At 43.0% G+C, this 25,453-nt stretch overlaps 2 protein-coding genes across 2 annotated transcripts in view; one reads left to right on the top strand and one right to left on the bottom strand.

Annotated features, from left to right (window-relative positions):
• Window positions 1–24,087, top strand: part of LOC311035138 (butyrophilin subfamily 2 member A2-like) — a gene marked incomplete at its 3' end in the record, with an annotated part of 25,322 nt that extends 1,235 nt beyond the window's left edge. Inside the window, exons 2-5 of the mRNA XM_084043220.1 lie at window positions 5,193–5,537; window positions 7,020–7,298; window positions 21,534–21,709; window positions 23,830–24,087. Coding sequence (XP_083899346.1) covers window positions 5,193–5,537; window positions 7,020–7,298; window positions 21,534–21,709; window positions 23,830–24,087 — 1,058 coding nt within the window. The remainder of the gene's footprint in view (window positions 1–5,192; window positions 5,538–7,019; window positions 7,299–21,533; window positions 21,710–23,829) is intronic.
• LOC311035487 (Fc receptor-like protein 5) overlaps window positions 1–25,453 on the bottom strand; it is a 157,930-nt gene that overhangs the window by 31,404 nt on the left and 101,073 nt on the right. The gene's annotated exons all lie outside the window — the stretch shown is intronic.

Below are 25,453 nucleotides of genomic sequence, written 5' to 3' on the forward strand. Positions count from 1 at the left end.
AACCATTGAAAAACGGTTCATTTGCACATTAAAACTATAAATTAAGCATTTAAACGAAGCTATACAACACATATTATGTTTCTGTGTAACTAAACGTTTTTTAAAAGATAAAAAATGTATCTAAATGGATAAATGCTGTTCAAAGGAGTGCATAGCCTATACAAATTGGACATTGGACCGGAGACGGACACGTGTGCCAACACTTGTGACATACTCACGCGTTCGGGGAGACCCCCTCTACAATGCCACACTCTCCGCTAAGCGGCACAGGTGTAGAAAAAAGTGTGGCGGACCGTCCAGTGAGGTCAGAGGTCAGAAAAGTGCCGTTTACAGTGCATAGCCTATACAAATTGGACACTGGACCGGAGACGGACACGTGTGCCAACACTTGTGACATACTCACGCGTTCGGGGAGACCCCCTCTACAACGTCACACTCTCCGCTAAGCGGCAGAGGTGTAAAAAAAAGTGTGGCGGACCGTCCAGTGAGGTCAGAGGTCAGAAAAGTGCCGTTTACAGTGCATAGCCTATACAAATTGGACACTGGACCGGAGACGGACACGTGTGCCAACACTTGTGATATACTCACGCGTTCGGGGAGACCCCCTCTACAACGCCACACTCTCCGCTAAGCGGCACAGGTGTAGAAAAAAGTGTGGCGGACCGTCCAGTGAGGTCAGAGGTCAGAAAAGTGCCGTTTACAGTGCATAGCCTATACAAATTGGACACTGGACCGGAGACGGACACGTGTGCCAACACTTGCGACATACACCCGGTTGGGGCAGACCCCCTCTACAACGCCACACTCTCCGCTAAGCGGCACAGGTGTAGAAAAAAGTGTGGCGGACCGTCCAGTGAGGTCAGAGGTCAGAAAAGTGCCGTTTACAGTGCATAGCCTATACAAATTGGACACTGGACCGGAGACAGACACGTGCCAACACTTGTGACATACTCACGCGTTCGGGGAGACCCCCTCTACAACGCCACACTCTCCGCTAAGCGGCAGAGGTGTAAAAAAAAGTGTGGCGGACCGTCCAGTGAGGTCAGAGGTCAGAAAAGTGCCGTTTACAGTGCATAGCCTATACAAATTGGACACTGGACCGGAGACGGACACGTGTGCCAACACTTGTGACATACTCACGCGTTCGGGGAGACCCCCTCTACAACGCCACACTCTCCGATAAGCGGCACAGGTGTATTTGGAAAAGTGGCGGGCCGTCCAGTGAGGTCAGGGGTCAGAAAACAGCCATTTTCAGTGCATAGACTCCACAAATTGGACGCCGGACATGAGACAGCTATTTGCCGTGGCACTTACTATTACTTACTTACAATTATAACAATCTGTTCTTGCTTACAATTGACCGCTGATCATTCAGGCTACAGTCACAATTTAACACAAAAAATGTAGATTAATATCACAGACTGAGGTTACCTGTTGTTGTCATGTCACTGTGACGCAGTGTTAATTTTGACAGCAAATCTTTGTTTAGTTTTAGTCATAGTCTTTTGAATAACATTTCATTTAGTTTTAGTCATATTTGATTCACCTGAAATGTTTGTTTTAGTGTAGTTTTAGTCGACTAAATATAATACGATTTTAGTCGACTAAATCTACAGTTGATGACTAAATCTACAGTTGATTTTGTCGTCAAAAATGTATTTTGGCGGGCCTTGATGGCGTCGTAATGCTACATTTTACACTTGGTTGCATGCTGAAATTAGCCAATCTACTGCTGTGACTTCACGTATCAAATTAAATAAAATACCTTTTAAAAAGTTCTATTGATGTCACCTCCTGATGACTCCATAATAAATCAAACCTACTCATTGGCTTTTTGGAAGAGGATGCAAGTCCCAGGAAGTGCCACAGAATGTCATCAGGAAGTTTTAAAACATCTTCTGTGTATACACTGTTGCGTTGACTAGTTATTGATAGATATGTGTGGATACTCCCACAAAACAGACATGGCTATGGACAAGCCTTGCTTCTACTTCAGTTTCCCAGTTTGACATCAGTATAAAATGTCAATACCATTAATAAAGGCACACACCAACATCTCGTTCTGTGTCTCTCTCCGTTCCTGAGATATGACTGATGTAACATTGACTGTGACCATGATTGTGAACTTGAGCCATTTTTATAGGGCAGCCTAGAGATCATTTCTACCAAGTTCCATGAAAATCTGCAACTCTCTTCTACACTATTATTTTGTGTTATTGTGCTTGTCATAATTAGAAACAATTGCTGGCTGTATAGGCTATTAAACGCTGACTCAAGTAACAGTCTTGCTCACTCAGAGTCAAAGTCAAATGACGGTGATAGGTATTACTATATAAACTAATGCGAGAACTGCAGTATATTTAACACAACCCCAATTTGACTCCAGTAAACAACACTGTCATTTAACATTAAAGGGATACTTCACCCCCAAAATGACTTTTTTTTCTATAGATTTTTTTAGTTTTTGTCGCATTCCTAAGCCAATAATATGATGACCGGCGGCAGCTAATGGCGTCTCCTACCATTAGCATCTTTACGCCGGTTATCAAATTATTGGCTTAGGAATGCAACAAAAACAAAAAAATCTACATGAATTCAAGGCTTTATGGGGTGTGTAATTGATAGAAAATAAGTCATTTTTTGGGTGAACTATCCCTTTACAATAGTGTATAGGTTTTGTGACTATAGAAGAACCCCACAATTTTTAGCATTCACAATTATAAAGAATATAAATAATGAATGAAGATAAACTTTTTAAGTGCATACTTTTAGTGCCATGTCTATTACATGTGTACCAGCTTAATATCAATCAGGTAATGGATGTGGAGTGTCGTGGAATTCTGGATCAATCAGCAATCAATAAGGAACATGGGAGTCGAGACAATATTCTAGGTGGTGGTGGTTATGCTTTATGTACATGATATCATGGTCAGAAGTACATTAACACTCATGTCAGTGGTACGGTAGTTCTGCCCCGAGCACAAGGCAGAGATCATAGTTATACTCAAGCAGCCTGAGGACAAACTGAACCATAACAAGATAGGCTGTACCAAAACAATAGATATTAGGCTTAGTGGAGACATCTAGGCTCTTACAAGCTGACACATATCATAATGTATTGTAGAAGTATTATAAGGGATGGTATAATATAAAGGTTAGATATAAGCAGCCATATAACTTCTTCCTCAGGACCCCCAGGGGTCCTTGAGGGAGTTCCAGGGGGTCCACAGCAAACAAGGAACAGTTTAATCACTTTAACCTTATTTTATACTTTGTTTGAAAATAGCCGATCTACAAGCTCACAACGCATCCCATTACTGGCCATTTTGAGGTTGTAGATCGGCTATTTTCCATTGATATGATAAATCTTTGAAAATGTTTGAGAACAACTGCTTTAGACAGCTTACAGGTCTGAAATTACAATCTAACCCAAACGGACCCGGTTGAGTTGAAGCCCAAGCCCCATACCCACCCCATAACCCCCCACCCAACCCACCCTCATCGCCCCCCCATACCCCCACCCCCATATCCCGACATTCGCCACACCCCCATTTTCCTGTCCCCTTCCTACCTGAAAGCCGCCCTATACCCACCCGTCACACCCATCCCCATACCCCCCACACAGCCCCATACACCCCTCCTTGCACCACCATATCACCAATCACACCCCTACAGTATTTCCACCCCATTACATACCAAGCAGCTCCTACCTTAAAGACCCTCCATATCCACCCACCAGCTTTCAGTAATAAAATGTTTTATATCCACTACTAAAGCTACTCCTGAACATGAAATATGGATAACATGCTAATTTCAGCAAATTTACATTGATGTCTAGTGGTGATATGTTGATTCATGTAATGTGAGAGAAATAATAAAATATATTCATTAATTAAATACAATTATTTGCTGTTCACTTCAGAAGTACCTCCACAGAACTATTGATTTATTTATTTTTATGCTTGGAGTCTGGTGTTCAACCATCTTTAGACTTTAGTTTAGGTATTCTTTACTTCATTCTCTCAACTTTATTTCTGTGTGATTTCCTGTGATTTCTCTGAGCAGCAATAACACACAGGTGTGACTGCAGGCAGGGCCATGCAGTCCTGCCTTATTTGGGGATTGGTGGGGCGGCTCCCTATGGTAATTAGGATTAACTGGCACACCCATTCAAGTTACGAGGATTGGGATTCATCATCATAAGAACATAAAGTTACGAACAATTCTGCCTTTTAAGAACGTTTCACGAATCTGACTCGACTTCTCTTAGGAATTCACTTAGGAAGAAATGTAAGAGGAAACATTAGGAACTTATTGCTGCATGAGGCCCAATGACCAGTACCAGGACATCCCTGTCACAGTGTCACACAGTTACCATGAAAGCCCTGTGAAAGCTGTCACAGGTCACATCTACAAGCCAACAACGTGTTGCATCGTGACAAGTTGTTGGCTTGTACATAATGTACTTTTCTGCGAGCAACACCATCGTACGTCAGAGTATAAATTAGGCTTTAGTAGCCTTTACAGACATGCTTCCACCTGTACAAACCCCATTCAACACTTACAAATCTAGCCGATCATCCATCATCACTACACACAATTCAGAAACCACGCCTCATTTGACAGCAGAGTTAATGAAAAAAAGTTTTGGGTGAAATGAAGAAAATGTGCACTTTAAAAACACTGCTTCTAGCACCCCCCAAACGTCTCTGTACTCCCCCTGAGGCGCTGTACCGCCGCTGTTGAGAAACACTACTCTATAGCTGTTATTAGTACTAGACAATACCCGTCGGGGGATATGAGCACCACACGCGCGTCATGGTCTGCTTGTTTCACAGACACCGGCAATTGTTTGACGCACATGATTTGGCAACCCGGGAGCCAGCAAACGCAAACACGCTAATAAACAGCTGACATTTGGGGAAAGCGAAAAACGGGCTTCGGTGTTCTGTGCACATGGTAATGGTCAATGGCTGTGTGCATGCAGATCAATTGCTCCAGCCACTGAGGAGAACCGGGCAGAAGAGATTTTGGGCACAGACAGACAGAGCTATAGACGCACAGAGCTTTGTAGAATTATAGGATGGGAATATACAGTAAAGCTATTTCACACCTTTAACAGCACACATCTAAAACATCAAACAAAAGTGAAAGATTGTCACTATATTAAAGCCATTTTGTTTTGTTTTAAGGTGAACCTCAGGTGATCGGGTCTTCTCAGGCTGTGCTGGCCAAAAAGGGAGATGATGTGATCCTTCCTTGTCACATTGAACCATCTGTCAACATGGCGAAGAAAACAGTGGATTGGACCAGACCCGACCTGAAGCCAGCATATGTGCATCTCCGCAAAGATGGAAAAGATGTGAATACCCAATATCAGAACCCATTGTACAAAGGGAGGACGTTCCTGTTTGATGAGGAGCTATCTGATGGAAACATCTCACTGAGGCTGTTCAGGGTGAAGCTCTCAGACGAGGGGACGTACAAATGTTTTGTTCCAACCCTGCAGCGCAGTAATGAGATCCAGCTCCTTGTTGGTATGATTTAGTTGTCAATATTTGGATGGGAAAACAAGGAAGAAAAGAACTGGACAAAATAGCATTCATTAAGCTTTCATTTAGGCTAACATGTTTTTGTAAGACTTCTCTTGTAATTGACTCCTGACCTGTTGAACTGCTACAGGGCCTTCCATAGACCCGTTTAAACATCCCTGGAAGCACATATAGATGCATATCTATAGACAGACGGATAGACAGACGGATATATTGTAGGGATTTCTCCCCTCCAATACATTTAAGACATGAGCTGCGATACGATTCAGGGACAATACATTTTAAAGGAGAGTTCCAGTCATTTTTAGGTGTTTGCTTTGATGTGTTGCTAATCACTCACCAACATAACAGGGGCAGTTAACAGGGGACTTTTTTCATAGAAGCCCGCCGTGAAGCTAGTCCTCGGTGTTGCCAGATTCTGTGAGAGAAACAAGCAACCAGCTCCATGTCGTTCTGCATGAACGGCAGCTCATAAGGGACATTCAGTGCATGTTTGAGTGTCAGTACACTGCATAATGAGGATTAGTGGGAAAAAAAACTAACTTTGGAGCTGCTAAAATAGGCGATTTTTGTTTATCCGCATTACTCCATTATGCCAGTGGAAGGGGTCTCCACAATGGACAACAGGGGCTTCTATGAAAAAAGTCAGCTGCCCCTGGTATGTTGGTGAGTGATTAGCGACACATCTAAGCAAACACCTAAAATGACTGGAACTCTCCTTTAACACGGTCCTGTCTTAGGCTTTGCCTTAAGTGAGATCCATGGAAGATGGTGAAGAAAATTGAGATCAGTCGGCACTCAAAATATTATATGTTTTTGCTCCTGTGAATATGTCTGTCTGTCCGTCTGTCCAACTGTAGGTAATCTCGAGCACTGCTGGACCGATCAGCATGAGACTTTGCACATACACTCCCGGGAGGCCAAGGAAGAACCCCTACATTTTCAAATCGCCCTTTTATAGCGCCACCATGAGGCTGATATTTGCTATTTTTTGTTACTACTACAGATTTTCCAATGCTCACTCAAATAAGTACTATATACTGTAGTCATGTGATCAATACATATCTGTCATATTTTCATATTCCATTCCGATTGGCTACGATTGGCTTCCACATTTTGCGGTAGTGGCTAGTTTTGCACAAAATGCCACAAATCTGATTCTAGCGCAAACCTGTTATAGCGCCTCATGGTGGCGCTATAACAAGCCAACTCTTGAACATACGGAATATCAGAAAAACTAACAAATATAATAATCCCCTGGATTCCTTGGATCATGACGCAAGTCCCCAAATAGATTATTTGAATATTATATTTCAGTTCATTTGTCTTTATAGACACAATTGTGTCTTTTCTCTGTGTTTCCTTAATTTAGCTTGAAAGTGATGTCCAAAGTCCATGTGTCATTTTCTGACACATGGACTGATGGTTGATTTATATTTAGATATAGTTTTCTTTATTTTTTTGCAGGGGCTGTGTCTCAGCCAGTGATCTCCTCAAATGGCTTATCTTTGACATGCAATTCTGGGTGCTGGTATCCACAACCTGAGGTGTCTTGGCTGGATGGTGATGGAAACCTCCTCCCTGCTGAACCACCAGTGACAGTCAATCGTTCTCAATCTCAACACTGTTACATTGTCCAGAGGAATGTGACGGTGACGCAAACAGGGAACATGACCTGCAGAGTTAACTTAACACACATCAACCACACTGTTGAGATACTACGTTTCTTCCCAGGTCCGGCCAGAGGTAGCTATATATCTAATTTACATCTGTGGTTACTTCTATTTACTGCAGTTCTAGTATAGCTATGTACAACACATTCTGCATTATTTTTTAACTAATAGTTAGGGAATTTTAGCAAGAGGTTTAGACCATCTGTGAAAAAAATTACTACCAATAGCTTTCTTCACCAATGTGTTCTTATAGGTGTCTAGAATCACCTCTCAATTCATTCAAACCCAAATCCTGGACCAAAACATGGTCGGCTAGCGTTAAACGCAGGTTGTGCGCGGCCACAGTTTTTTTGCAGCCAGCGGATTCTAAAAAACGGGAGTGACGCACCTGTCACTCACTTTCAGGACCCTCCCCGTAGCCTGCTTTGAGCACCATGGTGCTTCCTGAGTCTTGGGACGGTCCGCCTTCGACTCACCAATTGGACAGAGGGGGGGGAAATCAGCTCCTGTCTCAAGCAGTTTAATGCTTCAAACGGACAAGTCGTGTAGAGCGGATAAACGCAAGGTCTGCGCGACAGGCGGAAAGATCCGCTCTTGCGTGAATCCACGCATTTACATTGACAAAGCATTGGCAGATTCCCCCCCAGAGTAAAAATGTCTCCCTGGCCATATAATATTGGTATATTGGTTATTGTTAAGGCCTATGCATGCTACCAAAATCGGTGGTGGCCCTATCACCGCGGTGGTCTGAAAACTACAACATGACGTCACTGATCAGCGGTGGTGAATCTACCACTGCTCATTCTGGCACATCTCTCTGTTTTTACTGACCGACGCCACCGCAACACCGCTGGGTCGCTCGTGTGGAATTCCGGGCAGTGTGATTGGCCTAGAAGTTGGGTGGGCGGTCCCCTTTGTTTTCCAAACAAACGGACCAGGAAGAGACAAATGGCAGCGACAGCGGCACAAAGCGAGAGGGAAAAGGTATAATATAGAACAGAATAGAGGCAGTTGAGAGAAAGCAGAGGGGGGGAAATGGACGAGTTTGATGAAATGTTGGCCTTGGAGGTTAGGAAGTATGAACATCTCTACAACCCGACAATGAAGGGTCATAAAGACGCACAGAGAACATATAATGCATGGCAAGAGATAGGAGAGACACTGCAGACACCCAGCGAAACGTGCAAAACGAAATGGCAAAGCCTGCGAGATAGGTTCACCAAGGCTCGCAACAGACTGAAGAAGAGCAAAAGTGGCGATGCAGGTGGAAAGAAAGTGGTTCCCAGCCTGTACCTCCTGCTCACGTGGCTTGAACCGCACATAAAACACAGAAAAACGACCACAAATATGGCTCTATCTCTCAATCCAGGGTAAGCACTGCAGTGTTTTTATTGTTTTACGTTATATGTTCACGTTATTACAGCATTAATCATTACCTGTAGCTGGCACTACAGTAGTTTTGAACACATAATAAACCCATCATCTTCAGATGAGATTTGATTCCAATACCTATACTTTAATAATGTTGGACTCACTTTAGGAGTTGTCTACATAGCCTTTTTGTGTTAGCCACGATCATTGTAAACCATGCCTCTGTACAAACTTAAATTAAAGTAGTCTTTAAAAAAGTCTGGCTATGGTATGAGAGATTATCAAATGCTTTGAACGCCGTTGCCACCTTGTGGTTAGAGACATGACATGACATGACATGACATGACATGACATGACATGACATGACATGACATGACAAACATTATGCATGATTATATAATATATGATCAACACCTATGTTTATATCATATGATTACAACTGACATGATTATGTTGGAATTGAGACATTTGCTAACATAGTTGACATGTAATAAATAAAAGTATAAATACATAAATATATTTTTAAACTATTGTGTTCTGGCTGAAGTATCCGTTATATGGAGATTTTGTTCATGAACACTTCTTCTTTCTTGTCTTATATTAGACACAAGAGGAAGAGCAGCCATCCACCAGTGGTGGCCAGACTGGCCACACTGGTCAGCACCTCCCCTACCCCATGTCTCCTACCCCTTCCAGTGATGAAGAGGTGGAGTTGTCCACAATGAACTGGGAGGACTTTGGAAGCTCTGTGCTGGACACACCAACTCCAGCCCCATCCCCAGCTCCATCCATCCCCATTCCTGCCACCCGTCCTGCTCCCAAACCTACTGCAGCCCCACGTCCTGGCCGAGCTCCATCCATCCCCTTTTCTGCAACCCGTCCTACTTTGACTCCTTCTACAGCCCCACAGCCTGGCCCTTCAAGTACCCCATCTGCTCCGTCTGATGCTCCGAGGTCTAGGCAGCGGAAGAGGGCCTCTTGCAATTTTGAGACCATTCTTTCGACCCTAGACCAAAGGGCATCAGACAGAGATGCTCTAATGGAAGCAGGCAGGCAGAGGCGCACTGCCGTCATTGAGAGTCTGATGGGCCTGCAAGATGACTGTGGCAGACACGGCCTCCGCGTGGCGACCTTCATGAGGTCTCTGCCACCAGTCCATCTGGCTGACTTTAAAGTCCAACTCTGCAACCTCATGAGGAAGACCGAACAGGCAGTGGGAAATGAACTTGCAGAGAGAGTTGTGGAAAATGAACTATGATTATTGAAAATGTTTTTGTTTTGTATGTATTGTTCCAAATCTTGGTTTACCTGTGACCCTATAGTCTACTGAGGCACTACACTGTCAATATTCCTGTTATATCCTGTTACATACATTGGTTATCTATTTATGCTATTTATTTATACATGTATTTATATATTATCATTTATTTATACTTTTTATATTCGATAGATTTATTTGTACATGTATTTATATTATATACACTTATTTATTATCTTTATATTATATACTTATTTATTATCTTTATATTTGATAGATTAATTATTTATACATGTATTATATTATATACACTTATTTATTATCTTTATATTTGATAGATTAATGATTTATACATGTATTTATATTGTATACATTTGTATTTATTATATTTGATAGATTTATTTATACATCTATATATAATATTTATTTATAGATATTTTGTAAATATGTTCAGAGTTTATTGCTATTTATAATTCTTATGCTAGTTCAATAAAATGTCAACTCAAAACTACGGCATGGTGTTATTTACGCATTGACAAAACAATTAAACATGTCATGTACACCCCTTTTTATACTCACGTTCACTATGTTGCCACACTGTCACAGATAAGTAGCGAAAATAGCCAATCCACAAGCTCAAGACCGCTCGCAATGAGACATTTTGATCTTGTAGATCGTCTATTTTCCCTATAATATTTGTTACATTTTTAGTGTATCACATACCCACAATAGGAAGGCTAGGTTGAAAATGGCGAAATTATTCTAATCATTGCCCCGTCTCTAGCGTTTCAGGTCATAATCAATTTTCTGAAATCAGAGATAACTCACAGGATAAACAAGTGAAACTGGTAAGTGATGACCATAAAAAAGAATTGTTTAAAAAAGCTGGAGACGGGCTACAATCAGAATATAGAGCTTTAACGTTATAACAAAAACGTTCCCTCTGGATTTTATGCACATTTAAACATTGAATAGTATTAACAAGAACTTACATTGGATCAACTGGAACATAGGTTCTGAATGGGAATGTTTTATTTACAGACGGGGCCCCCACACACACATAAACAGCGCGTTGCACTGAGATGTGTTGTGAGCTTGTAGATTGGATTTTTTTTTTATGTAGAGGGAGAAGAGCAGACACAGTATTCACAGACACAGTATTCAGGGGAATGTAGCAGTGTTGCAAAAAGTACTCACAATTTTTTACGCATTGGTATCAATACTGCAATGTAGAAATACTCCGGAATAGACCGGAATTCAAAATGTACTTGAGTAAAAAAAAGTATCAATACTGCAATGTAGAAATACTCCGGAATAGACCGGAATTCTAAATGTACTTAAAGTACTTAAAGAGTAAAAGTGCAAAAGTATTGGTATGAAAATATACTTATAGTACAAAATCAAAAGTAGTCATTATGCAGAATGTCCCATTTCACAAGTTTTCAAATGTATACACATATGTACTTATGGTTACTTTACACCGCTTGAACTTCCCGTAGCACATTGCGCAGAGCACCCTAGCTACTGTTCCCAGCCTGCACATGTGCATAAGCAACCAAGAAAGACCCACCACTCCATACCCTCACAGGATCCTCAACCCAAACCATCACCCTACACATTCAGGCGACCCCGCCGGACCACGCGTCCCTGCCACGGGACAAGCCCTTGTGGGGTCATAAAGTACTCTGTGAAGTCCCCTCTGACTCTTTTCCCTGCAGTCGTTTTGCGGTTATTGGACATCCTCGCCGGGTGTTGGAGGTTGGTGTCTCCTTCCACCTGTCTCCTCCATTCTCCTGGCTGCTCGTCCCCAGCAGCAGTGGTCACGTCTGTGAAGTTGGGTGGGATGTACCTTGGGATATAACAATTATAGATTTTGAAGGTGTGATTATAATCACAATTTCAAAATGATCATAAATTGAGGTGGACATTTCCTTCTAAAACTTTTGTCAACCTTTTTTTTTTTTTTTTTTTACAGTTGTTGCCTTTCAAAATAAGTCATATTTATACTATTTTAAATCAGTGGTTCTCAATGTCGGGAGTCCCGACATGATTTTTGGGCGGTCCCAGGATAACAGTAAAGTGACAATTTAAGGACATTTAAGAGGTTAAAAATACATCACAAGTAATCACAAACTATAAAAACTGGTCAAACATTGGCCAAATCGTGAAATAATATATGAAAATAGCCGATCTACAAGCTCACAACACAAGGCGTTGTGAGCTTGTAAATCTGCTATTTTTTTGAATATTTATCTGTGGAACCAAGTCAAATTAAATGTCATGCCTCAATTCCTACAATTCCAAGTGCTTGTCATGGTGGGGGATCCCCAGTTCAAATATGATGATTTAGGGGGGGGGGGGGGGGGGTCGCGGCCTGAAAATGGTTGAGAACCACCGTTTTAAATAACGGTTTATAGCTACATCACCACATTACCTTGAAACCGGTGTATTTGCCGCATCTGTGCACGTCAGGTAGTTGTGCAGAGCTACACAGGCATGCACAATGTGTCCGGCCTTCTCTGGTGTAGCTTCGAGTGGCCGCCCCAGGATCCTCCACCTGGCTGCCAAAATGCCAAATGTGTTCTCGATGATCCTTCGAGCTCTGGAGTGACGGTAATTGTAAATGCGCTTCTCCTCTGTGAGATTGCGACCTGTACATAAGAGAGGTAAACAAAACAAATGCCATGTGTTATTTAGATGTGCAACAGCATGTTTTGGTTCAAACAGTATCAGTGCTCGCATTGCCAGGCGGGAGGAAGGTGGGTGTAAAATCTATAAATACAAAGCAGAGCTTTTTGCAGCATCACCAGTGTGCTAGTCTGGGAGGCATTGCCTCGGAGTTTGGACAGCGGGGGCGCGGCCACTGCGTTGTGATTCAAATCAACAGCCAATGAAGAATAGGGGGCGGGATCCACATGCAGTGGGTGTTGCATCTAAATAGGATCGACGGGAAGCAATTTCCCCTTGAGAAATTTCGACCGCCATTGTTGTGTACTGCTGTTTGCCTCTCGTCGGACTTTTTAGACGAGTTGCAACCGGTAAGAGGCGTGTCCGCTCAGATTCAGAGCGTGACGTACATCCTGCCCACAAATACAGGGGGTTTGGCCCAGAAGTTCCTCGCCGAGCCGGCGAAAACTTCTGGGAACTCAGATTACCAGTGTGCAGACTCTATTCCTTTGATATTTAAAAGAATAAAGGAATAAACAAAGTATCATTTTATGATACTTTGTTTGTCTTGCACCTGGGCCACGGATGTGCGTGCACTACCTTTTTCGGGTGTAAAATTGTATGTCATATAGCAGGATTAGAACAATTTGTCTGTGTCGTTTGAAGTCAAGTTACATTATTAGCAACTTACTTGAATAGGGACTCATGAGGTTAGGAAGCATGGGGAACGCTGCGTCGCCCACAAAAACATGCGGGGTTTTTATGGTCCGTCCAGGGAGAGCTTCAGGAGGGGGTAGCTGGATCTCGCCGCTCTGAAGACCAGAACCAAAGGCGCTGTCCTGGAAGACTCCACCGTCACTTTCTCTACCTGTGAGAGAAATTAAAATCAAATAATGATTTCATTACTCAAGATAATTATAGGACATTGTCATTTCTGCAATCTGCAATCTCAGTATTACCAACAGCCAGATTGAATCAACAACAGAAAGCTTTATCAAGGGTTATCACATGCTGGCTTGTGATGGATATTATTATCAAAAATGTTATTAGCAGACAGACACACATGCACCTGGTCATTAATGTATACTAGTGGACTACTGATGTGCCATAGTGTCTATTCTATATTCCAATGTGCAACACATTTAAATGTATAGTACAGGGGCCTTCAACGTTTTCAGGCCAAGGACCCCCTAACTGAGAGAGAGATGAAGCAGTGACCCCCTACTCTATATTGTATAAAATTGTGCTTCAGATTACAGGTTATTACTAGGTTCTTTTTTCCTCTACACCTATAGCCTCTTTGCCAAGAAATAGCCGATCTACAAGCTCTCAAGCGCGAGGCGTTGAGAGCTTGTAGATCTGCTATTTTCGGCTAATGTTCCCCCCTCAGAAAAGGAATTCTAGGGTTCTAGTGGAAAATGTAAAAAAAACTAAATCCTATCACACAAAGATTTGGTGGACCCCCTATAGTAGCTCTGATGACCCCCTAGGGGTCCCAGACCCCCTGTTGAAGACCCCTGTGATAGTATATCAACATAAACTAAATCAGTGGCTATTCTGAATCAATCACTGCAGCATGGACCAAGTCTATTCACTGCATACTGGCTGTATACAGTCCAGTATGCAGGACAGTACAGTCCAAGTTCACTGTATACTGTACATGCTGCATCAAAGCAGCATCCTACTATAATTCTAGTAACCTCTGTAGTAGTGGTGAGTACGTGAGTGAAGCTACCCGGTTTTCCTCACTGGCTGGACCAATTGCTCTGATTTTGCACACAGCCATTGACCATTACCATCTGAACGCAACTGTGAAGCCCGTTTTTTGATTTCATCAAATCTCAGCTTCTTATTAGCGTTTTTGTGTCAAACACTGTCGCCATGGTTACGGGGCTGCCCAGCTATGGGACGAACTGCCTCCCGGGTTGCCAGATCATGTGCGCATATCCCCCCACGGATGCGCTGCGCCGACCGGGTATGGTCTAGTGGTCCATAATTTCCACAAGTCCCATCAATAGTCAGTGTTTTCTTCCCATATTACATGAACAACATATGAACAATAGAATGTTTGGTAGAATGAATCATTATTAAAAAAAGGCCTTGATCATTGCATTGTCAATGGAATGTAAATGATTCATTGTGCTTTACCAAAGAGAGGGCCATGTAAATAATGGTCACAGCAGTATCATCATTATTTTAGGATATAAGTAAGTTTGCTATGACATACCATACGCCCCGATGTCTACCATTGTGAAACGGTAGCGTGCGTCACACACTGCCATCAGGACGATGCTGTGATGTCCCTTGTAATTGTGGAAATCACTGCCAGCATTCCCTGGAGCCTTCAGAATCAGAATCAGAATCAGGTTTATTGTCACATCACAGGTTTACAGTGTAAAAAAAAGTGGGTGAAATTCGTTTTCGTGCATAGTTCCCATCGTAACGTTATTTCCATAGAAAGAAGAAGGGGAGGAAGAAGAGGGGGGGGGGGCAGTGGAAAAAAGGAGATTAGAAAAGAGAACAAAAAAAGTTATCTACATATTTACATACACTAGTAGCCTACCTTCAGGTTGACGTGTTTGCCATCTATCGCACCAACACAGTTGGGAAAGTTCCACAGGTTCCAGAAGTCCACCGCTATCTCACGGAACTGTGGAGCCGAGGGGAATGCCACAAAATCGTCCTTCAAGGCCAGCCAGATGGCTTGGCTGACCTCGGTCACGATGGAACAAACCGTGGAATGGCCCATTCTGTAGTTGGTTGCAGCCATTTGATGTGACGCACCAGAGGCCAGCAGAGACACGGTCACTGCAAGTCGCTCTGCAGGGGATATGGGCATGCTGTGTGTGGGTGCATGCTGGAGCAGCGGCTCGACGCGGCGCAGGAGGTCGTCGAAGCGGCTAGCTGACATCCTGAAATGGATGAAATGTTTCTCCTCGTCCATTACCCGCATTTGTGCCACCAGCAGACCCCATTCTCCCTCCTCCACCCGTGTCATGTTCAGCGGCCGAACACTCCACCTGCGTGTACTCGGTCCGGCTTGCATCTCCTCCTCCACCAAACACCGCAAACCGAGGTCCTCCGCTTCCTCCTTTTCACATAGGAGCTTCTCCTCCTCCTCCTCCTCCTCCAACAACTCGCACGCCACCGTGAACTTTGCTGCTGCCATCTCGACTCTTTCCTCGTCCATTCCCTCCATGTTTCTTGCTATCTGCTATCTTTCTTGCTTCTTCTTCCGTGTTGTTTTCCCGCACCGATTTCAAAGTGGGCGGGGTGGCGCGTCTGAACCAGAGGGAGGCGGGGTTATACCTTATCACCTTACCACCGAGTATGAGCGTCTCGTATCCAAACCGACGTTTCGGTGGTCACCGCGGTGATAGGTGATAGGTGATAGGTGGCCACATTTTGGTAGCATGCATAGGCCTTTAGTGTATAAGCAATGGTAGCGGATTGGTTGTCCCTCGTCATCACCTCGTCGCTTTGCTCTCTGCATCAAACTCCTTTTCAGTCGGTCCTGGTCGACATTATCAGGTGCACGATACAACTGCCGAGCTCTGTCTGGATAAAAGGTAGCCACATACAGTATGTGCATGATAAAATTATTTGACTTTGAGTGGAAGCCTACAACGAGGAGCAAGAAAAACAATCTTACATACAAAAGACTTACTAGGGTTTCTTTTCAATATGCCAACATTGATACCTTCATTGCAAAGGATGCAAGTATTATGGTAGATAAAGTGTGCCAGCTAGCACTTGAACTACTTGACCCAGACAATGCCCTGCGTCTTTTCTTCCTGTCTGGCCGTTGGTCTTGCTCATCTTGCTCTAAAGAATAGATTATGTTTAAAGTTTTTTTTTAATTATGATGTCACTCACAACATAGAATAGGATTGAAAAGTGGCAACTTTCATCACAATGAAAAAAACATACGATTTCCAGTGGATATACCTCTTGCACGACTGTATAGCTCGGTTTTGCATTCCAAATGGTATCTTAGTTTGGGGTCATCTCCGTTTTTCCAGTCCTCATGTAGTTTTCTGATTAATGCTGCATTATCCACACTCTCAGAATAAGACAACATCTGTGCATAGCCTTTTTGGGTGAATTTTGAGAGCTTTTGAATCTCAGTCTCAGGACCACCACAGATGAAGCACCTTAAGCCACAAGCTACAGAATCCTCTTCCATGTTGTCTACTAAAAGACAAGTGTCATGATTGTTTAACTAATGGTTCAATGTAAGCAATAGGCCAGAGAAAAGTGATATTCTAAATTCACAGTAAACCAAAGTTTTGCCACAGAGGAAAATAAATGCCAAAATGTAGATAACTACCGTACCATAACATCGTCCAGACATATTTGCAGAATAGAATCAATTCAATAACACCCCAATCCTCTACCATTGATTATACACTAATTATACACTAACAGTAACCAATATACCAATATTATATGGCCAGGGAGACATTTTTACTCAAAGATAATGGTTGGGATGGATTCAGCACCCATGAAAACCCCTAGTTAGACACCTCAAGTTAATTTTAGACTTTTTTTTTAAATATATTTTTCACCCAAGCCCTCTGGGCTCCTTAACTTTGATTGGCTCTCCAGGATTTCCCACGAGGATTTGGTTTAAATGAATTGAGAGGTGATTCTAGACACCTATAAGAACACATTGGTGAAGAAAGCTATTTGGTAGTACATTTTTTCACAGATGGTCCAAACATCTTGTTAAAATTCCCTAACTATAACAAGAAAAATAACATTTCTACTCATACTCATTATATCAGCTTCATTTATCAAAACTATGTACATTGGACCGTGGTCCTAATCTACATCTATTTATCTCACCAACATGTAAATAACATACAACTTACAATGTCAACTGCTACATCAGGTTGTCATTTCATTTCAAAGTCTAGTCTTCCTCCATGTGTGAATCTGCTTCTACTCTGGACTCAGAACAAAGGAGGATTACCCAGGGGGCAAAGGGGGGTATGCTGCATTTGCTCTGCTATAAAAGGTTGGCCACCAGAAATAATATCTATGACCCCGTAGGATCACAACCTATATGGACAACCCGGTAAATTTTTTGCTGGAAATCCAATATGGCCGCCTCAATATTGGCCCCTATCAGTACCCAGGGGCAAAAGGGGATATGCTGCATTTGCCCTGCCATAAAAGGTTGGCCACCAGAAATAATATCTATGACCCAGTAGGATCACAACCTATATGGACAACCCGGTCAACTTGCTGCTGGAAATCCAATATGGCCGCCTCAATATTGGCCCCTATCAAAAAATAGCTTTGGCAATAACTTTTGAACCAGATGGGCTAGAAATAAAAACTTGGTGTCTATTTCATGGTTTCAGAGCATGAGAAACTCAATGGAATACTTATCTTTATGATTGGGTGTGTCTTGCCCTTTAATTTGCATATTTCCAAGATGGATGCCACGCGAAAATGAGTTTTACTATGACTTTTACAGTGACAGCTTACTGTTATGGCAAAAAGTCTGCTTTTTAAGCAATATGAACACATTTGGTCAGTTTGAGCTTTCATTTCTATTTTGTCAATATGGCTGCAGTCATAGATAATGTATGGTATTACATTTTCCCCCAGATTTATTGATTTATAGATCTATAGTTGTGGGGATGATTGCAGAGAAAAATCGGAGAAAAAGCCCACAATGTATCTTATGTATCATTTTAATAAACTAAATACAATATAAACACACTCCAAGACTTGCCAAAAACTTCAACTTTAGGGCTATACAAATTAACATAGTGGTATGCATTCAAGTAACATAACAAAATATAGACTACTTAGTGACAAATAGAGTAAAGGCGGAGTTGAGGTTGCCTACAAAAGGTTCATTTTGACCTCTATGGTGCTGTCTTGCCTGCTTCTAAATCCAATGATACTATGGTACAATGCTATTCACTGTCACTGTTGTCATGTGTTGCACTGATCCTGCTGCATCGTGTCTCCAGTACCTGGCAACGGCATCCTAAGTAGCATGGAATTGCCTTCTTTGCACAGGAACAGAGGCATGATATTGCCTTGTTCATTGAAAAAGGCAAGGCTGGCTCGGTAGATGCAAGAGGGACTGCATTGCTAGCACTGAGAGACCATCCATACTCTGTGAAAGAAGGAATATCCGGCTTGGCGATATGTGCACATTTATCTATTATGGTTGCTAGAGCAGCTCTTCTCAGGTGCAGCTCAAAGGCATTCTCTGTCGGGGGCAGCAGCTTTAAAAGGGTTGATCTATTATTGAGGAACTTGTACACTCTAAGTTTACTCAGGTCAAAATCCTCCGGGTGGTCCGCTTTGGATGTATATACAGCAATTGTGAGGTCTCGTGCCTGATTGATGACGTCATATGAGACGGAATCATAAGAGTTTTCACCAAACTCCTCAAGTGCAGGGAGATCCAGACGCATGCTGGCCTTGAACCATGCCTTCTTCCCAGTGAAAAAGGGATAGCTGGTGGTATCTCTGCCACTTAAACTATGGATAAAGGGCAGGGCACGACACTGTGCAAGCCCCAGTGCTGATACCATTTGATGGATAGGAAGGTATGAATTTTTTTCTCACCCACAGCTCTGGAAGGCATCTGAGATGGGTTGCTGCATAGTAAAGGCACATGATGATGATGTCTGTGTCATTGGCATGGATGACAACTCTGTCAACTTTGTCATTCTGGACACTGTACAGGGTGTGGAGTATTATTCTTGTATCAGCTTCCTGTTGTGTGGATTCTAGTGCAGGGACATCTTCAATAGACCCCTCCTTGATCACCACACTCCTTGTCTCTTCTTTAAACCACCCACCCAGGTAAAGATGTGTTGGACCAAGGGCCGACTTAAGTTTCTCATTTTCACACCATTCGTCACAGAGGAAACTCAATAGGTTTGCCTTGTTAGCTGACACAGCAAAAAACTCCTGAGGATCTGGAGCTGTGTAACGCATACTGACTTCATATTCTTTGGTAGGTTTTGGTCGAGCATATCTGTGTTCTTGCTCAGCTGTCTTAAGACTAGGTCCACTGTACCGGTCACAACAGAAGTGAATGATCTCTGTGCCAGCAGGCACATCATTCAACAGCAGACGTTGGTATCGTTCAGCGATTGTTCCAAATGCTTCACCTTTCAGGAACGACCAATGGCGTATGGCATACATGGCATCAATAACTACTGCTGTTTTTCTGTCTTCTGTAGGCAGGTCAGGGATGCATGCAACTTTGGTCTCCTCTTTCAGGACCTTCACAAGGCTTGCCTTGGTACCTGTTCTCATCCTGCCATCTTCCTGGAAGAGGGAAGGGGGGAAGCCACTGCACTCGTGGTTGCCTATAAAGTCAACAAGGTTGAGTTCTCCACCACTGGCTATGATTTGGGTCATGCGCAGAAGGGCAGTAATTTCATTGCTCTTGCCAGGTGCTGAGGTTTTCCCCTTAGACTTTTTAGATTTTGTGTTTTGAGTGTGGGAAGTGTTAAGCTTCATTATGCTTGTCTTCTTCTGTTCACTGGACAATGACTCACACAGTGCCTTCAGACCCAGTTCTTTCACACTCATCAAGTGGTCCTTGACTGTGGAATCAGCACACTGTCCTGTAGATATGTTGATCGTGGATGATGTGCTCACTGTAAATGGGTTAGTCTCCACTGCTGCCATGACCTTGACTACCATCTCTGCATCCCGGATTACACGACTCTGACCAGACTCATGGTGTGGGTTGGAGGAGTGGAGGTGGAGCATAGACTTGAGCTCTGCAGAGACAGCTGCTGTGAGTGGTTTTGTGTAGACCCATTTTGTCCTGGCAGCAGGGCTGAGTGTAATGCCATCCAGACTGCTTGCTTCCTTGGCATCGGCATTATAGGTCTGCTCCAGTAGCATGTCAAGAGAAACACTGTTGTGGCTGCCATCTGCTCGTCTGCCAACAAATACACCTGCCATCAGTGCTTCATGTACCTCTGAAGCTGTTTCTGGTAGTTTCTTCATCTCAGCCAAATACAGAGGTAAAGATTGCTGCCCGTACTTGTGGTGGCCTGTTGCAGTGAGGTAGGGTAGCATTCTTGCTGATTCACAGAGATGTCCTGTCCAGTCACCTTCCCGATCGTAGTAGATAAACCTTTGGAGAATATCTGACATCTCCAGGAAGGTTTCCCAGAGGACTGCAGTTGGTTGCCCATTCAATGATTCCTGAAAAAGCAGCAGCTGCTCTCTTAGGACTGCCATCTCTGTTGCCATAACAGTCAGCTGTCACTGTAAAAGTCATAGTAAAACTCATTTTCGCGTGGCATCCATCTTGGAAATATGCAAATTAAAGGTCCAGACACACCCAATCATAAAGATAAGTATTCCATTGAGTTTCTCATGCTCTGAAACCATGAAATAGACACCAAGTTTTTATTTCTAGCCCATCTGGTTCAAAAGTTATTGCCAAAGCTATTTTCTGATAGGGGCCAATATTGAGGCGGCCATATTGGATTTCCAGCAGCAAGTTGACCGGGTTGTCCATATAGGTTGTGATCCTACTGGGTCATAGATATTATTTCTGGTGGCCAACCTTTTATGGCAGGGCAAATGCAGCATACCCCCCTTTGCCCCTGGGTACTGATAGGGGCCAATATTGAGGCGGCCATATTGGATTTCCAGCAAAAAATTGACCGGGTTGTCCATATAGGTTGTGATCCTACGGGGTCATAGATATTATTTCTGGTGGCCAACCTTTTATAGCAGAGCAAATGCAGCTTTCCAAAAAAAAGGGGGTTTTGCCCCCTGGGTAGATGTCTTCCTCAGGGCTCCTTGATAAGCAAAGGAAATGTACTTTTATCCAGAGTGACTTACTGTACCATGCTGGACACATGGCTGTGTTGATGGAGACCAGGCAGGAATCAAACATGTGAGCTTTAGGCCACAGTACAGTGTCTCCAACCACTTTAACACCACTGTTGATTTGATTGATTTCATTTTATAATGTTGTGTTGACAATGGTTCAATGTCTTTCAGTTGCAATTTCCAGTGAAGTGGAGGAGAGAGGACTAACTGGAGGGGCAATTGTAGGGATTGTTATTGCAGTGATTATTATCATCATCCTGCTGGCAGCAACTCTGGGATATGTCTACTGGAAAAATAAGCAGCAAACTGGCAAGTTTGAACTGATTTGCATGCATGTGTATGCATCCGTACGTGTGCGTGTGTGTGTGTGTGTGTGTGTGTGTGTGTGTGTGTGTGTGTGTGTGTGTGTGTGTGTGTGTGTGTGTGTGTGGTACATGTCTGCATGCACTTTTGACTGTATAAGTGAATGAGTTATAGAAGTAATGATGATAATATAATCCAATATTTCATATAGTTTCAGATGAAGCAGGGTGAGAGACTATAATGTATAATACATTAATTATATTGATCAAACATTTGTTTATGCAATACATAAGTAATGTGTATAATATGGTACCTATAACTTTCGGGGTGTAACCCTTTAAGTGATCTATTTTTGGTCTGTTTTCATAGCATTCACCGGGAGCATTTTTTTTTCTTCTTCTTTTTTTCACTGTAATTCATTTTCCTTCTCTTTCTAGTAGTTGTTGGTTTTATTATTATTGTCTCCGCCAGGCCGAAAGGCATGGCGAGAGAGTATGTTTTACCCTCCGTCCGTCCGTCCGTCCGTCTGTCCGTGTGTGTATGTGTCCGTCCTTCTGTCTGTGACCAGCTAATCTCCGCCACCTGGCGGAGATTAGTTGGCCTGGTCGCTGTGAAACTGCACACACACACTCCCTGGATGCCACAGCAGAACCTCTGACCATTTTTTTTCAGATCAGGCTGTCATAGCGCCACCATGAGGCCGACTTTTGCAAAACACATTTTTGGATATGACTCCTACAGATTTTCTCCAAAAAACATGCAAATTGGTACACAGTATCTCTATAGTCATGTGATCATCTGTCCGATTTACCAGATTCCATCCTGATTGGCTAAGATTGGCTCCTAAAGTTTGCAGGATTGGATCATTTTGAACACAATGCCTCAAATCATGAACGAAGCATGCGATTTCCGTGAAATTTTCCACGTAGATTCCCACTTGGCCCAGGAAGAAATGCCACTTGAAAACTTTCCAATCAGCCTCATGGTGGCGCTATAACAGGCCAATTCACGTTTTTACCTATAACTGCACCGATCTGCGTGAAACTTTGCACGCACATCCCCCAGAGGCCAAGGAAAAACCTTTGCCCTGCATTTTTCACATATGCCTTTCAGAGCGCCACCAGGAGGCTGAGTTTTGTAAAACATTTTTTTGCTCTTACTCCTTCAGATTCTGTCCAAAAATCACGCAAATCGGTACACAGTATCTCTATAGTCATGTGATCAAGATAGATGTGTCCGATATTTCATATTCCATCCTACTTGGCTAACATTGGCTGCAAAGTTTGCAGGATAGGTCCCTTTTGAACAAAATTCCTCAAATCATGAACGCAGTGTGCGATTTCCGTGAAATTTTGCACGCACATTCCCACTAAGCCGAGGAAGAAATGCCACCCTTTTCACATTGGCCTGTTATAGCGCCACCAGCAGGTCTAATTTAGCACACCACATTTTTGGAACAAAATGCCTTACATCATGAATGCAGTGTCCGATTGTCGTGCAAAGCCTACGAAGACATTGCACCCTTTTCACATTGGCCTATTATAGCGCCACCAGGAGGCCACAATAATCTACCTGACCTGGCGGAGACTTGTGCTCCGAGGAGCACTTTTTCTAGTTATTCCTCGTTTTCTTTTTTTGCAGTTCTGGCTTAACCATGCTGTCATTTTTTACAATAAACTGTGGCGCTATAGCACTCGAAAAATGCAAACTTTAAACAGGCATAGCTCATGAGCCATGAAACTTCATTACACATATGCGTCTCCTCATTAGAAACAACTTTGGCCTCTAATCTTTACAGTTACAGCCACACAAGGGTCCATTTGGTTCTTAACTATCCATCATTTATTATTATTTTATCATGGACAGCGTGGTCTCCAAACTTACAGTCTCTCTAGGTCGTCCTCAGACGAGCCCTCCATCGTTGCTTCCAGTCATCCCGATTCTCCATACATCTGACCAGCTCATTGGTGCTATGGGCTCCTGCATCCTTCTTGAGCGTGTCCACGTATGTTAGTGTGGGGCGTCCTCTTGACCGGTGCCCATGTGTTGGTTCCCACAGCACCAGTTTGCTGGCTGGCAGCTCTCGGTGCCTTTGGCAGTGTCCTGCTAGTCTCATTCTCCTTACAGCAATCTTCTCGCTCACCCTTGGTATTCCCTCATACAGGATTCTGTTGGTAACATGCGCACTCTTGCTGATGTTAAGCACTGCACGCAGCATACTGGTGTAGCACCCGTCCAGGGACTTCTCAAGGGCTGGTTTCAGGGTCCAGCATTCACTGCCATAGAGAAGAACGGACTCTACTGTCGCGTAGAAGAAGCTGAGTTTGATTTGGCGGGGGAGATTGGAGTTCCATACACTGGTCATGCCATTCAGGGCCCTCCATGCAAGTGCCTTCCTCACTTTAAGATCTTGCTCAGTTGAGTTGACCCATGCGCCCAGTACAGTAGTGAGTCTTATATGGAGTTATACAACCTGGGCTGGGTTGAGGATATAAACCCGACCCTCCAAACCTTTGACCAGCGCAGGTTATTCTTCGGGAGATCGGACATTTAACACTCCAAAACACAGCCAGCCTTCATCCATTAATGTTTATAATTCATTCATCAATGATAACTCCATAAACGTTTAGATTATTTCCTACTATTTTTCATTTAACGTGCCGTCGCGGTCGTGCCGTCAAGGCAGCCCGTGACTCAAGGGGGAATACATGATTGCTTTATTTTAGTGTAAAATAGAATGTGCACTGCTCGAAATGGGTTAAATTGGTGTCATTTATGTAGGCTACTTGACAAAGATTGTACCATCACGGAATACATGAAAGACTGCTATTTCCACAGAGTGCCAATGCTACACTTGGGCTTGCAAGTAGGTGCGTGTGTGTGTGTGTGTGTGTGTGTGTGTGTGTGTGTGTGTGTGTGTGTGTGTGTGTGTGTGTGTGTGTCAGACGCGGACATGAAAGGCCGGGAGGCGAGCGGGGGAAACTCTCTTATTGCCTTTCCATGCGTTGTTTGGTCGTATTCTGGTTCTTCATGTCGTAAAATCGGGCCGTTTCAAGAATATTTAAAGGCGTGTTATTTAAATGATGCTCGTTTTCAGACGTGACATTTATCAAAGCTCCGACCAAATGTACGCTAGGATTGGCTGTATAGGATCGCTTCATAAATGTGACTTGGACGTTGGTGTACGGCCGAATTTATGGAAAAATATAAGCCAGTTTTTACGCTCCATTGATAAATGAGGGCCACTATCTCTATCAGTCGCGTAACGAGGCAACAGTATGCCCCCACGCGAAAAAAAGAGGACAGTTATGAGTGCATGTACGGCCATACTGCGCGTGCGCGAAAATTTTGCGGTTATGAGTGGTTTCGGATACTTTTTTAACGGGTTTAGGATGGATTTCGGGTACATAAACAACGGTTTTGAAACCGACCAAACACTACTGAATGAAGGAAAAACACAGAAAACGTCCATAAAAGTCAAACATCTATATAACGGTCATTAGAAATGCTTAATTAAAATAACAAAATCTTATTTTAAGATTAGGGTTAGGGCTAAGACGGTCTATATATATAAGTCCACGGTGGGCAAAGAAAACTAAGTATAAAAAAGCCATTGGAAATGCTTAATAAAGTAAACAACAAAATAATAATGTCAAATAATTACATTTTATTTTGAATTCTCCATTTTCCTCCCATACATTCAACTAAACACTGAATGCGCTTTTCAAAGCGTGCTTTTCAAATCTCAAATGCGCAATTTCGCACAGATATAATAAAGTCCTTCATGG

Source organism: Gymnoscopelus microlampas (genome assembly GCF_963454915.1).
Source record: "Gymnoscopelus microlampas genome assembly, chromosome: 19".
NCBI lineage: Eukaryota > Metazoa > Chordata > Actinopteri > Myctophiformes > Myctophidae > Gymnoscopelus > Gymnoscopelus microlampas.